This window comes from Engraulis encrasicolus, unplaced genomic scaffold (genome assembly GCF_034702125.1).
Source record: "Engraulis encrasicolus isolate BLACKSEA-1 unplaced genomic scaffold, IST_EnEncr_1.0 scaffold_49_np1212, whole genome shotgun sequence".
NCBI lineage: Eukaryota > Metazoa > Chordata > Actinopteri > Clupeiformes > Engraulidae > Engraulis > Engraulis encrasicolus.
The window spans coordinates 466,377-478,999 of NW_026945808.1; the positions used below are offsets into that span (position 1 = coordinate 466,377).

The 12,623-nt window shown below is 43.7% G+C and overlaps 1 protein-coding gene across 1 annotated transcript; it reads left to right on the plus strand.

Moving 5' to 3' along the window:
• Window positions 1-5,569: 5,569 nt before the first annotated feature.
• Window positions 5,570-7,354, plus strand: LOC134444286 (zinc finger BED domain-containing protein 5-like). Its single transcript, XM_063193639.1, has one exon. The coding sequence runs from the start codon at window positions 5,570-5,572 to the stop codon at window positions 7,352-7,354; it is 1,785 nt and encodes a 594-aa protein (XP_063049709.1).
• Window positions 7,355-12,623: the final 5,269 nt, after the last annotated feature.

Below are 12,623 nucleotides of genomic sequence, written 5' to 3' on the forward strand. Positions count from 1 at the left end.
CAGAACATTTCAATATAACCAGGGTAAAACAAATAATGTACCGGCATCTCCATGTGATCATTCAGTGTAGCCATCACAATAAAGATCTGCCGTGTAGCCGTCATGGTCATTAGGTGGTATTTATCAAATGCAAAACTACCGTCTTCTCAAAAACGACATCAGCGAGTTAACAACATTACACCCACAATCATGTAAACATTTGAAAACCCAAGGCAATCTATTTTGCAATGCTGGAGCGGCGAACAGGTTGTGCTTGTGCTTGCTACTATTACCAGAGTCATACAACAGAGACGTACCAAAGCATAACATGCAAACGATATATTTTTGTAAACCACTAGAAAGACATGGGCTTTGCTGGTCAAAGTAATGTGTGCGTAAACATGGTAGGTTACTTACTACGGGGTGGATCCGTATTTAGCAACTGAACGCGGATGGAGAAGGGGTGCTTCCGTCCTCCTCCCAGCTGGTTTGTCTGGCTCGTTCGCACAACTAGCAGCAAAACACACAAGAGTAACCGTCTGAGTTACACATAGCAATTCTGAAAACGTGTTCATGTGCACAGAATAAATGCCACAGGGGGGAAAAACACAAAAAAATAAAGCGATTGAGGTAGCAGCTATGTTAAGCAAGGTAGCAGCTAGATATGTTGGAGCTTGAGCTAATCCTCTGACCCCTCTCAATGGATACTTGCTTAAAAAAAAAGACACCACTGTGTCCTAAACCAATTCACAAAATATTATACAGACAAATATATTATCTCACCTCTCGATTAGAAATATGGTCACCAAAGCGTATTTGAAGCCGCTGCCGTAGCCGACATCTGTGTCCAAGAGTGTCAGGTCCCATTTCAAATTTTCAGCCCGTGTTGGAGTCTGGTCTTGCGAGTCCGATGATAATCCAAGGGAGTATGTTATCCTGACATGGTTCTAGTGTTCCAAAAGCCAAAGTTCTTCCTGTAGCTCTGCAAAAGCCACCAACGTTTCCAAGTAGCTCAGCCTGCTGCTAACTCTCGTTACCTTGCTACTAGCCGAGTGATGATGAGCCTTGTCGCGTGTGCATGAATGATGGGGGCGGGGTCGGTCAAGTTCACGAGTCGGTGAACGCGCAGGGAGGAGGGGTGAGTGCTGGCGGTTGATGGACGTGTCAGAAACCAATAGAAGTGATGATGAGTATTACTTCTATTGGTTGCCGTTTTCTTCTGACTACGCCCTCTACACTGGACCAAAAGATTTCGTTTTTTTTCCAAACACTCTATTTCAATGGGTGCTATGGCGTCATGAGGAGTTTTTCAGATGATATGGTAAAATATGTGCCAGAAAACATCTCCTATCCCACCTTTAAGTAGCCTAGCTATGTGCCTCGCTTTTGTTGTTCCATTTGTCAATTCACGTTGATAAATCAAAGAGTAAGACAGTTTGATCAACAAAACTCACTTTATGAATGTCACAGTTCCTAAACTCATGCTGCGATCCGACCCACCTGGGTCTCCTCACTAAACATGCAACCACAACTCGAACAGCCTTTGGCAGCAGTGAAACGGCATGTTCCTGATTTTGCAATAAATAATTTGTGCGTTTGTATTTAAGAAGACTAAAAGTCAAATATTTGTGAGCAGAAGTCTAGTTGAGCAGGGACAGTCAGGAGGCGAGCAGCAACTCCCGCCTCGTCATTCATCGAGCCCGTTTGATCCGTCCAGCCTGTTGTGGCCAATTGAGTCGCGGATCCACACTCCCTATGTGTGTGCTTCTGACTCTGTTGAGGTCTACATTTCTAAATGTTAACAATGCTCTGCCAACGCTTTAACATCTCAGTATGTAGGCTACTCTTAGGAAATTATAGTCTACAGACGTGACTCTACTATCACTCACTGCGTTACAGCGTACCGTCTCTAAAGACACTGCTGTCACTCCCCTCGTCCGAGTCACTCAGCAGCGGCGCCCTCGGCGACTCGGTGAGACGAATCCTGACTGAGTTGTTGGTAGCAGCGAATCCCCTACGGATCGGATCAACGCTTAAGTTTCGTTTTTGCCACGAGTGTGCGAGTCGCAAGGCAACTCGGCAGCGGAAGCGAGTGGTCATCTGCTGCTCGCCTCCTGACTGTCCCTGCTCAACTAGACTTCTGCTCCCAAATATTTGACTTTTAGTCTTCTTAAATACAAACACACACACATTATTTATTGCAAAATCAGGAACATGCCGTTTCACTGCTGCCAAAGGCTGTTCGAGTTGTGGTTGCATGTTTAGTGAGGAGACCCAGGTGGGTCGGATCGCAGCATGAGTTTAGGAACTGTGACATTCATAAAGTGAGTTTTGTTGATCAAACTGTCTTACTCTTTGATTTATCAACGTGAATTGATGAATGGAACAACAAAGGTGAGGCGCATAGCTACTTAACGAAAGAAACGTTTTAAAAAATACATTATTAGGCTATTATTTATTTCTATTTATTTTAAATAAGTGATCCGTGTGATCCGACTAATCCGGATACCCTCCTTGGAATGATCCAATCAATCCGGACGCCTCAAAGAGTCGAGTTAAGCACCTCTAGTCAGGGGAGTGGAGGTGGGGGGCAGGTAACCCACGACAACAACCGCATACCTGCCGACCATTACGCATTTTGTGTAGCAGATACGGATTTTGACATCAAACTACGGCGCTGTCACTTCAAAATACGGGAAAAAACAATAGCAAAGTGTTTTCACGGGCTCTTATATATTATATTTCTCTGTAGACTTGCAACCAGCCAGAGCCGTAGATATGGCTCTGCTTGCAACTCTCGCGCTGGCCTTTCCATTGGCCAGCAACGTGTGGGGGGAAATATTGACCAATCGGAGCGCTGGTTTAGGGGTCTTCATTTGTTGTCGCTCCGCTCGAGTCAGTCGAGGTATCAGCTGCCGATAGAAAGTTTGCTTCGAAGACACACAATTCAGAGAGACTACTCCTATAATCTCTGACACAAGTGTCCTCCTCCTGTCATCATATATTATCCATCTTGGTGCTGTCGCTGTAGTTTTACAAGTGAGCACCGTCAAAATCACCGTTTCAAAGGTAAATGGGCTTTGAGAAAGGTAGCCTCAATGGGAATAGTGAATTGCGTCCAGTTGCTAAATCCGTAAACTTATGAAAATAAATAAAGCTCGAGGTCTGTCGTCCTGAACATAATGGTTCACCCAATGTTTCACCGTATTTGACGGCAATATGTTTGTACTTTTTTGATATTGGACCGAAACGAGATTACTTCCGAATGAGAAAATGTGGTCGACTGCTGACTATTACTGCGCTATAAATTAGCAGATTAGCAGCGAACTAAATTCGGTTTCCCTTTGCGTCGGATCATTTTAACTGGGGGAAATAAAGCGATAGTTCTAACGGTTGTGCTCGGAGTACATCCGTAATCTACCATGACACCGTATACAGATGGTGTAACTTAAATCTGCTCATTGCCGTGCCGCGGCAGCGCACCGTGATCATTACACCCTGTGGCCATTCGGAATGCGGGGGGCAGTATAGCACTGCTTTTGCAGAGCAGCGTCTGCCTGTGCTTGTGCGTCTGTCTGTGCTTCCGTGCTTGTCCATCCCCCAGTTTTAGTAGTAGTAGAAATACAGTCAGCAAATTGCATGTTTTATTTAGCATTGGGCATTTGATAATAACACAAGTGTGAGCCCTAAACAAGACCACCATGTGAATTTAAACTCGACTTTTTTCTGTCTTGCATTCACCGTCTCCCAATCCGTCCCTAACTTATTTCGGCACTATTCATGTCAGGAACGGGTATCCTCAGGATACAGAGTTTGCATACCTACAATTTGAACCGGTAAAGACAATTAAAACCGAGTCAATCAGACAGGAACACCATTGTAATTAAGTGTGTCCCGTAACGCCAGCATGAGAGAGATCGAATTTTAAATTTGGCGACGACATTCTGTTGCACGTAACATTGGGCATTTGATAATAACACACGCGTGAGCCCTAAACAAGACCGCCAGTCGACGGTGTTTTGTTTTTATTATTCTGCATTCATGCCAGGAACGGATATCCTCAGGATAGCACTAATAGGTTGAAGACGTTTTTTTTTATTATTATTATTAGTGCTTGTGGACACTTGTGAACTATGACTCCTTCTTCGGAGGCTGGATAACCTGTCACACCACGACGTGTCACAAAAGGCTGTGCACTGCCTTTTCTTTTTTAAAAACACAGCAGTCGTATGATAAGTGTTTGCAACCACTGTGCCGTGGCACACTAGTGCCCTGGGAAATTCTTTTTTTTTTTGCTTAGGCCTAATTTTTTTTGGCAAACGAATTCATTAATAGGCCTAATTACTTCTATTGTTAAGGCGGCTACAGAGTATAATTTGTTTTCATTATTTCATAATTTTTGTTGGTGGTAAGCCTATATAGGCTACTATATAGGCTATTTTTAATTAGGCTATTTGAATGATTCAACCAACCGCCCGAATTTAATTAAAATATTTGGCTATAGGCTACTTTCGATTCGATTGTGTGTGCTCTTCTTAAAACCTGATTTTAATATGGCAACCAAGCATAGGCCCCACACATTGTGAGGGACTAAACAAGTGCGTCCAATGCGAATATTCCCTCTTCTGTTGTTGGGGGGAGAGAGAGAGAGAGAGAGAGAGAGCTCTTTTGTGTGGGTGTGGGGGTTTAATCACCCCCTCCCCCACAGACAAACATTCATACCGTCACACAGTTGAAGACTGTAGTCAGTTGAAATTTATGTAAGCGCCCCTCCAAGCCGTGTGAGTTTAACAGTTTGCGGCCAAGAGTTTTTTTTCACGAGCGCGCGCGCGTGCGCGCACACACACACACACACACGAGAGATGCAAGGCAGAGTATGGATATTGTTTCAAAAGTTTGAATGTTTATTTGTTGTGATGTTACAAATAGCAATAAAAACATAGATCAATAAAAAGGCGTTCAAAAAATCAAACTATGCCTAAAAATAAATCCTTACAAAGTCTTTTAAGTGTCCAGGTGTAGGCCTAGCCTAGCCCAGTGTTCCGCAAAGTGTGGTCCGCGGACCACTAGTGGTCCGCGAGAGCCCCCAAGTGGTCCGCGAGGCGACCTGCCAGTCTTTCTGAAATCTCTCGTACAAAAGCTGTATGTTTAACATTAGGCTAGATTTATCAGTGATTTGCCCTCAACGACAATAAAACGAGTCTGTGCTTTCAACCATTAATTAAACACTCATTATTATTAATAATTAATATTCATATGTTTTCTAAAATCATTCTGCATTAATGCATTGCAAGACCGCTTTCGAACGTTCGTTTCTACGCAACGACCCAGCAAACTTATTGGTAGATGTCAAAATAAGCTAACTAAACAGTAGGCTAATACAACAACAATCAGCACAAGCTAACAGTAACCAGCATTCGCGTTGTTATTATTTTTCATAATTTTTTTGAGCGAAACAACGATGGAGAAGTGGCTGACGTTAGGCCTAAAGAGGGAAAAAACGGACACTGCAGATGACGTAAACAAGAAAAGAAAAGAAGATAACCAAGATGAGCCACCACAGACAGGGCAGGAAAAACAACATCGGCCAATGGCAAAGGTGAAAAGAAAATATAGCAGTGACTATCTGAAAATGGGATTTTTCTGGGCTGGGGATCAAGAGGATCCCAGTCCCCACTGTGTCCTGTGCTATGATATCTTGTCCAACGAGGCGATGAAGCCTGCCAAACTGAAACGCCACTTCGAGTCAAAGCACAAGGACTGCATCGACAAACCCTTATCGTTTTTTGAGCGAAAGTGTGAAGAGCTTCAATGTCACATGAAAAAGGACAAGAAGCAATTCTTTGTGCCCGGGGAAAATGCCAAGGCCACAGAAGCCTCATTTTTGGTCTTTGAGCTCATAGCCAAAACGGGCCACCCTTACTCTATTGGTCAAACACTAATCAAACCATCAGCGAAATTAATGAATAGCGTAATGCTGGGAGAGAAAGAATGCGACGCCATAGAAAAGGTTCCCCTCTCCGCTGACACTGTCCAGCGGCGCATAGCAGTCATGGCAGAAGATGTGGAGAAACAGCTGATTACACGAGTGCGCCAGAGTCCACTTTTTTCTCTACAATTGGATGAGTCCACGGACATTGGCAACGAGGCGAATCTGTTGTGTTACATCAGATACATCTGTGATGGGGCTGTACACGACGACTTCCTTTTTTGTGAATCCCTGCAAACCAACACCACAGGAGAGGCGATTTTTGATTGTTTGAACGCCTTCATTTGCAAGAATGGTCTGGACTGGAAGAAGTGTGTCGGTATTTGCACCTACGGTGCAACTGCGATGACCGCAAAGCACAAAGGCCTGGCTGTGCGCGTACGCGCAGTAGCTCCATTCGCAGCAGCATCGCACTGCTGCATTCACCGGGAACAACTGGCAGTGAAGAAAATGCCTCAGTGTCTTAGATCTGTCCTGGACGAGGCGGTCAAAATCATCAATGGAATAAAAGGCAAGGCACTGAATACGCGCATTTTTAAAGTTTTATGCGAGGAGATGGGGAGCGACCACACGAAACTCCTGTTCCATACGGAGGTACGTTGGTTGTCCCGTGGAAAAGTTTTAACGCGTCTTTTTGAGCTGCGTGAGGAAGTGAGGTTGTTCATGCACCAGAACGAGGAGCTCTACAACCAAATGCATGAGTTTCAATGGCTGGCGAAGTTGGCATACCTTGCTGACATTTTCAGCTTCCTCAACACATTGAACCTGGCGCTTCAAGGCGCAGCCGTCACCATCTTCACTGTGCAGGACAAGATCAAAGCTGCGCGCACGAAACTGCAGTTGTGGTGCACACGCCTGGATCGATCGGAGTTCGACAACTTTCCAACTTTGGCAGACTTCATACTTACAGCTGATGAGATTGTGGACACAGACACCATCACCGCTTTCAAAGAGCACCTGCGTGGCCTTCACTCGCAATTGGAACGCTACTTCCCGGAGTTAGAGACGGACTTTGAGTGGATCAGAAATCCGTTCGGAGACGAAGCCCACATCGAACGTATCGGTTCGGCATTGTCTGCCAGAGAGCTTGACAGCTTGGTCGACATTGCCGTGGATAGCACCCTAAAGATGGCATTCAGGCAAAAAACCCTCCCGGATTTTTGGGTTCATGTGCAGCCAGAGCATCCCAAACTCGCCGAGTGCGCTCTGAAAACGCTCATGCCATTTGCATCCACCTACAAGTGCGAGGTTGGGTTTTCTGCACTAGTTGGGTTGAAAACCAAAAAGCGAAACAGGGTCAATGTGGCCCCCAATCTGAGATTGAAATTGTCCTGCTTGCAACCAGATATTAAAACACTGATGCACCAGCTCCACTCCTCCCATTAAAACAGGCACGATTAATATGACATTAGTTTTGTTCATTCAGTTCATTCATGCATCTCCTAATTTTGAAAAATGGTGACAGTTTTTTTTCTTTTTTCTGAAAAACTGCTAAATTTTAAACCTCCATACTTTGCCTTTTAGGATAGGCATTCATTGCATTTGTAAATAGTTGGCCAAGATTCCCATTAAATATAGCCTACCTAACTTTACAAAAATGTCTCTGTGTATGTCTGTGTCTGTGTTTGAATTGGGGGGGGGGGGGGTATCCATAAGGCCCAGTGGCACCATCCATAAGGGCCAGCAGCGGGACCAACCATTTACAGCTAGGGGGCACTACGTGGATAAATCATAGCAGATATTTCTAATAAAGGGGGCACCTGTGAGGTATAAGTGCACCACACAGTCCCTGGTGGGGGGTGTTGATGATGCGCTGAAAAGTGGTCCCCAGATGAAAAAAATTGGGACAAAGTGGTCCTTGGTCTGAAAAAGTTTGAGGAACACTGGTCTAGCCTACTTCAATGTCCTTACTCCCGTGTCCATACTGTAAATCCCATGGTGCAAAAAGTGCAGTTGGCTAGTGACTCAACAAGGGTGGCAGCAACGCAGTCTGGTCTTGATTCAGAATTCACTCAGGACAAAGGCGGCATTCAAAAAAATCTAAGTAGGCTATGCCTAAAAATAAATCCTTACAAAGTCTTTTAAGTGTCCAGGTGTAGGCCTAGCCTACTTCAATGTCCTTCTTACTCCTGTGTCCAGTATAGGCTAGTACAGTGCAGTATGTAGGCCTAAATCCCATGGTGCAAAAAGTGCAGTTGGCTAGTGACTGAAGGGTGACAACGCAGTCTGGTCTGTATTCAGAAGTCACTCAGGACAGAGCGTGTTCTACGGAGGTACTCATTGATCCTGTCGACACACTTCTTCAACCCGATTGCACCACAGTCAGGAAACTTGCGCTGGACCGTAGACGTGATGAAGTCCTTTTTAAACCACCAGACAACGATCCCAAACACACTGCAAAGACAGTCAGAGCCATCATTCAGATGGAAGGGATCAATTGGGTACCGACACCTGCAGAGTAAGTTGGTTATTACAAGTTGACTATAGCGTAAGAAAAAAAATGCAATTGCGTGGAATTGACTGACATCCCTCCCTGACGTGCACTTTCATCTACATTTTCTTAGATCGCCGGATCTGAACCCAATTGAGTTAGTCTGGGCTGAGATGAAAAATGACATTCGTAAGGAGGCCAAACCAAAGGACAAAGCCGGACTGATAACGGCGATTCGGAGATGTTGGACGTCCAAGCTCACACGGGAGCGCTGCAATAGGTAAGCTGTAGGCCAGTGTTTCCCAACCTTTTGTGTCTTATGTACTGTGGTGTCCCCTAAACCTCTTTGTTGTGCTATGAGTACCCCCTAATTCATGTTTTATATCGCTTTCTCTGTCCTGGTGTGACTGCTCCATACATTTGTTATAATAACATCTTTCCAAGTACCCCCTTCGCAGACACAGAATAGCCTAAAGACTAATTACAACGCACTACTTCTGTTACAGGTACATTGATCACCTGGATACAGTCATCGACCAAATCATCGATCTAGGTGGTGAGCCCACTGGTAGGTGAAGGGAAACAGCGCACTACTGCACAAACAACAGGCCGAGTCGCAGGAGACACAGCGAAAGGGACGGAACGCAATTCTGGTTAAGCCGGGCAGAAAGGATGTTTTCTGCTGTCTTTATCTGCAGTGTAGCCTACAGTACATTAGGCAACTAGTAAAGACTGCTGTGTAGGCATTGTCTACTAAAACTCTGTAGGCCTACTTGTAAAATAAATTTACACTCTTACTGAAATTTCAAGTTTAGCCTACATTTATTTGTTTATACACAGAATTAAAAATCAATGCAATAAAAACAATATGAGGTAATAAAAGAGTGGGTATGACGTGTGTGCATCCGTTTTTTTTGTTCAACATTGTTCAACATTGTCATAAGATGGTGCGGAGAACCAGGTAAAGACCACAAATGCCCAGACACTAACCAGACATGGATACCAAATTATTTCTATTTATTTATTATATTTTTAGGCTTAAACATATGTTAGCCTACTAAATATTGAAAGAAGGAAAAGAAAAGACAGACACGTCGAGGCTACTGGTCGTAGCCTATTACAGCAAATCGAACATGCGCTTTATGCACACATAGCAATAAAGTAGTAAATATGCATATGCATGACTCCACTACTAGAACTATCCGTAATCACGTATGGCAATCTATTAATAAAATATATTATCCTGTCATCATGTATGTGCAGAACACTGAACAATAGCCAACTCATGACGGCAAATGAGGGTAGATAGGCCAATATGTAGAGAAGTGAAAAAAGAAGCGTGCATGCACCTCAAAAGTTACTGTGGAAGTTCCAAGTGGCCATTAGCCCTCGTCCATCAGTAGGGCCCATTGACAGTAAATAGAATATACTGTCAATGGTAGAGCCACATGACGTGTAGGCTACTGAATGGATGCAAGTGTGATTTTGATGTTAGCCCCCAAGGTAACAATATTAACCTGATATTATCCTAGCCTAGATAACAGCTATCTTAAACTTTTTCTCTACAATCTGCTGATACTTATTCACAGTAGGTGACAACATCACCATTTATTAATATTGGGGGAAATGATGTAAATCATTGCAATTCAACTTTTTGTTCATAAAAATCACTGAAATGCATCTGTATTATATAATCAAATTATACATTTCCCTACATATACCTTCTACAGCCAAAAAATAATAAGCAAATGCTTCAATTTCATACTCGATTCCAGCTCCTTAACACCCCCCAAGTGACCAAATGCTCTGTTTGGCTGGTACATAGGATAACCTACTAGCCAGACTGGTGGTATGTTTGACTTGTAAGATTAACAGCCATATTGGCTGGTGATCAATAAAGTTAATTTAGAGGCCTGAATTCCAGCACACTATACCATAGCATTTTATTGGTGTCATGGTGTGAAACATAATGTATGGTAGTTCAAAGTACTGTGAAGAGCAAGATAATCTGGTGAAATTGCCAGATACACGGGATGTTAGGCTAAAATGCATTAAAATGCAGGAAATTTCATCTAAGAAAAGCATCTAAGAGAACCCCTACTCCCCCTGCCTGAATGAAGTGTCCCATATTTTCCCCCTTGACATTTGGCAACCCAAGGTGTGCAAAACAAAGTAGCCTCTCAGAGATGGGCCCGCCGGCGGCCCATGGTATCGCGCTGCGTTGACCACATTTTCTCACTTGTAGGTATTTGTTGCTAGCCTCGCGAGCCATCCTACGTACTTCCGCCAAAGGATTGGCTCCACTACTGTAGTCTGGCCGTGCTTCTCTGTGGAGTGCTTGCAGCAGTAGAATTTTGATTGCAACGCCCCCCCAGAAAACAGCCAATAATCGAATACGCCCCCCACGTGGGGACGAAAGGGAGAGAACGCTCGTGACAATGACGTACACATCTGCGCCAGAGCCATTGGTCTGCGCTATGTTGTTGTTGAGTAACTGCCAGCGATTGGGTGAGAGGTGTCCAATAATTTCAAACTATAACTGAGTGCAAACTTCCTGCTTTCTACAATCGCTTCAGAGCAAACAAATGCCAGACCATAAATACGAAATGAAATGGTAGTATTATGGGATGGTCAGGACCAGGCTAATTTGTTGCGCCGTGAAATGCCGCGCCGCGATAAATTGCTACTCAAAAAAAAAAATCAAGGTTGGCAGGTATGCAACCGGGGGGATGGGCTGACGGGTAAGAAGTAGTGGAGACACCAGAGAATAGGACTGTTGACAAGCCATAAGCTCTGAAGCCACAATTCTGAACAGCTATGACTGTAATGCAAATGATTTCCATGTTGTGATGTTGTTCTTGTATTCTCTTATTTTGTAGAAACACCGGTACTGGCATTGACTGTGTCTGCGGAATTGCACTCAAGAGAAATTGTCAGGAGACCGCTCCAACTCCAAAACCCAGTTGACATCTGCCAGCCCCAATCGACCCAACATCAGACTCTCCATAAAACGACTTTCGAGTGAGTCACTGGACTGTTTCGACTGGCTCGTGAAGGACTTGAAAGAGAAAGGAGTGGAGATGTCACCAGTCAATATATACTGCCGGACAATAAACACGAGGGAGAAAACGATGCTTAAAGAAAGTCTAAATGGCTGCTTTAGGAAAGCCCTGTATGTACATTTTGAGCCTCACGTGTCCAGTGTGGAGCCTGGCCATTCCTGCTGCACCTATTGCCACTCATTATGCAAGTGTAGCTCTGACTGTTGCTCTGTGCCAAAACCCAACTTTGAAATACCCAAACAAATCCCGTCACCTGTCAAATGCAGAAATGTCACATTGGAAGAGCAGGGACTGGTCAGACAGCTTTTGGAGGAGTATAGGGATAGCCTGATTGCACCAGGTGAACACCTTTACACAAATGCCTCATTCTGCACTGGTTTCAGCAATGTACTAATTTACTCAGTTTTGGAAAGTCTTTGTGATATTTGACATGACTTATGTCATGCAGAATCTCCCTGTATTTGACATAAAACATGGCCAGGACATCCTACGCATTGTTCACAAAGTATTTAAAGATTTTGATGTGTGTGAATTCCCTGACATTCCTGAAAAACCATACCCGTCACCAGACATGGACTTTCCAGGGTATTTTGATGTTGAGGATGAGGATGCTGAAACCTCTCTAAGCAGCATTGAGTCAGGCTTATCCATGCTTCCATTATCAGATTAACTACAGAGCCATTGTAAATAATTGTAAATAACTGCACACTTGTATATATTGTACATATCATTCTGAATAAATACTTTTTACATTTTTAAACTACATGTTGTAATGTGTTGTAATGTGTTCCCTGAAAACTAATGAAGAGACAGCTTGGTAAAGTTAATTATTTTAATGAAGGACAAAGATTTAGAATAACAAACTATTTCAAAGCAAGAAAATAGAAAAGTAATTAAGTAAAACTTATTTTAATAATTTTGGTATTCACCTTTTTGAAGACGCCGTACCAACATTGATGGTCGCCTGTAAGGCAGCATGGGTGTTACCTGGTTAGACAAACAGTACAAATAACTCAAAGGACACTGCACCATTCATTCAGTTTGCTGCTCATCCACGTCCACAGTGCCTTGTGATCGAGCTTTGCCAACAAGTCATTTAGGAAGCCAGGGAATGCAGTAGATGTGCGACCTGGTTTCTGTTTAAAAAGTTCTGCCTCTTGCA

Coding starts and splice junctions, on each gene's coding strand:
- LOC134444286 (XM_063193639.1), top strand. CDS start 5,570: ATGGCAAAGGTGAAAAGAAAATATAGCAGTGACTATCTGAAAATGGGA.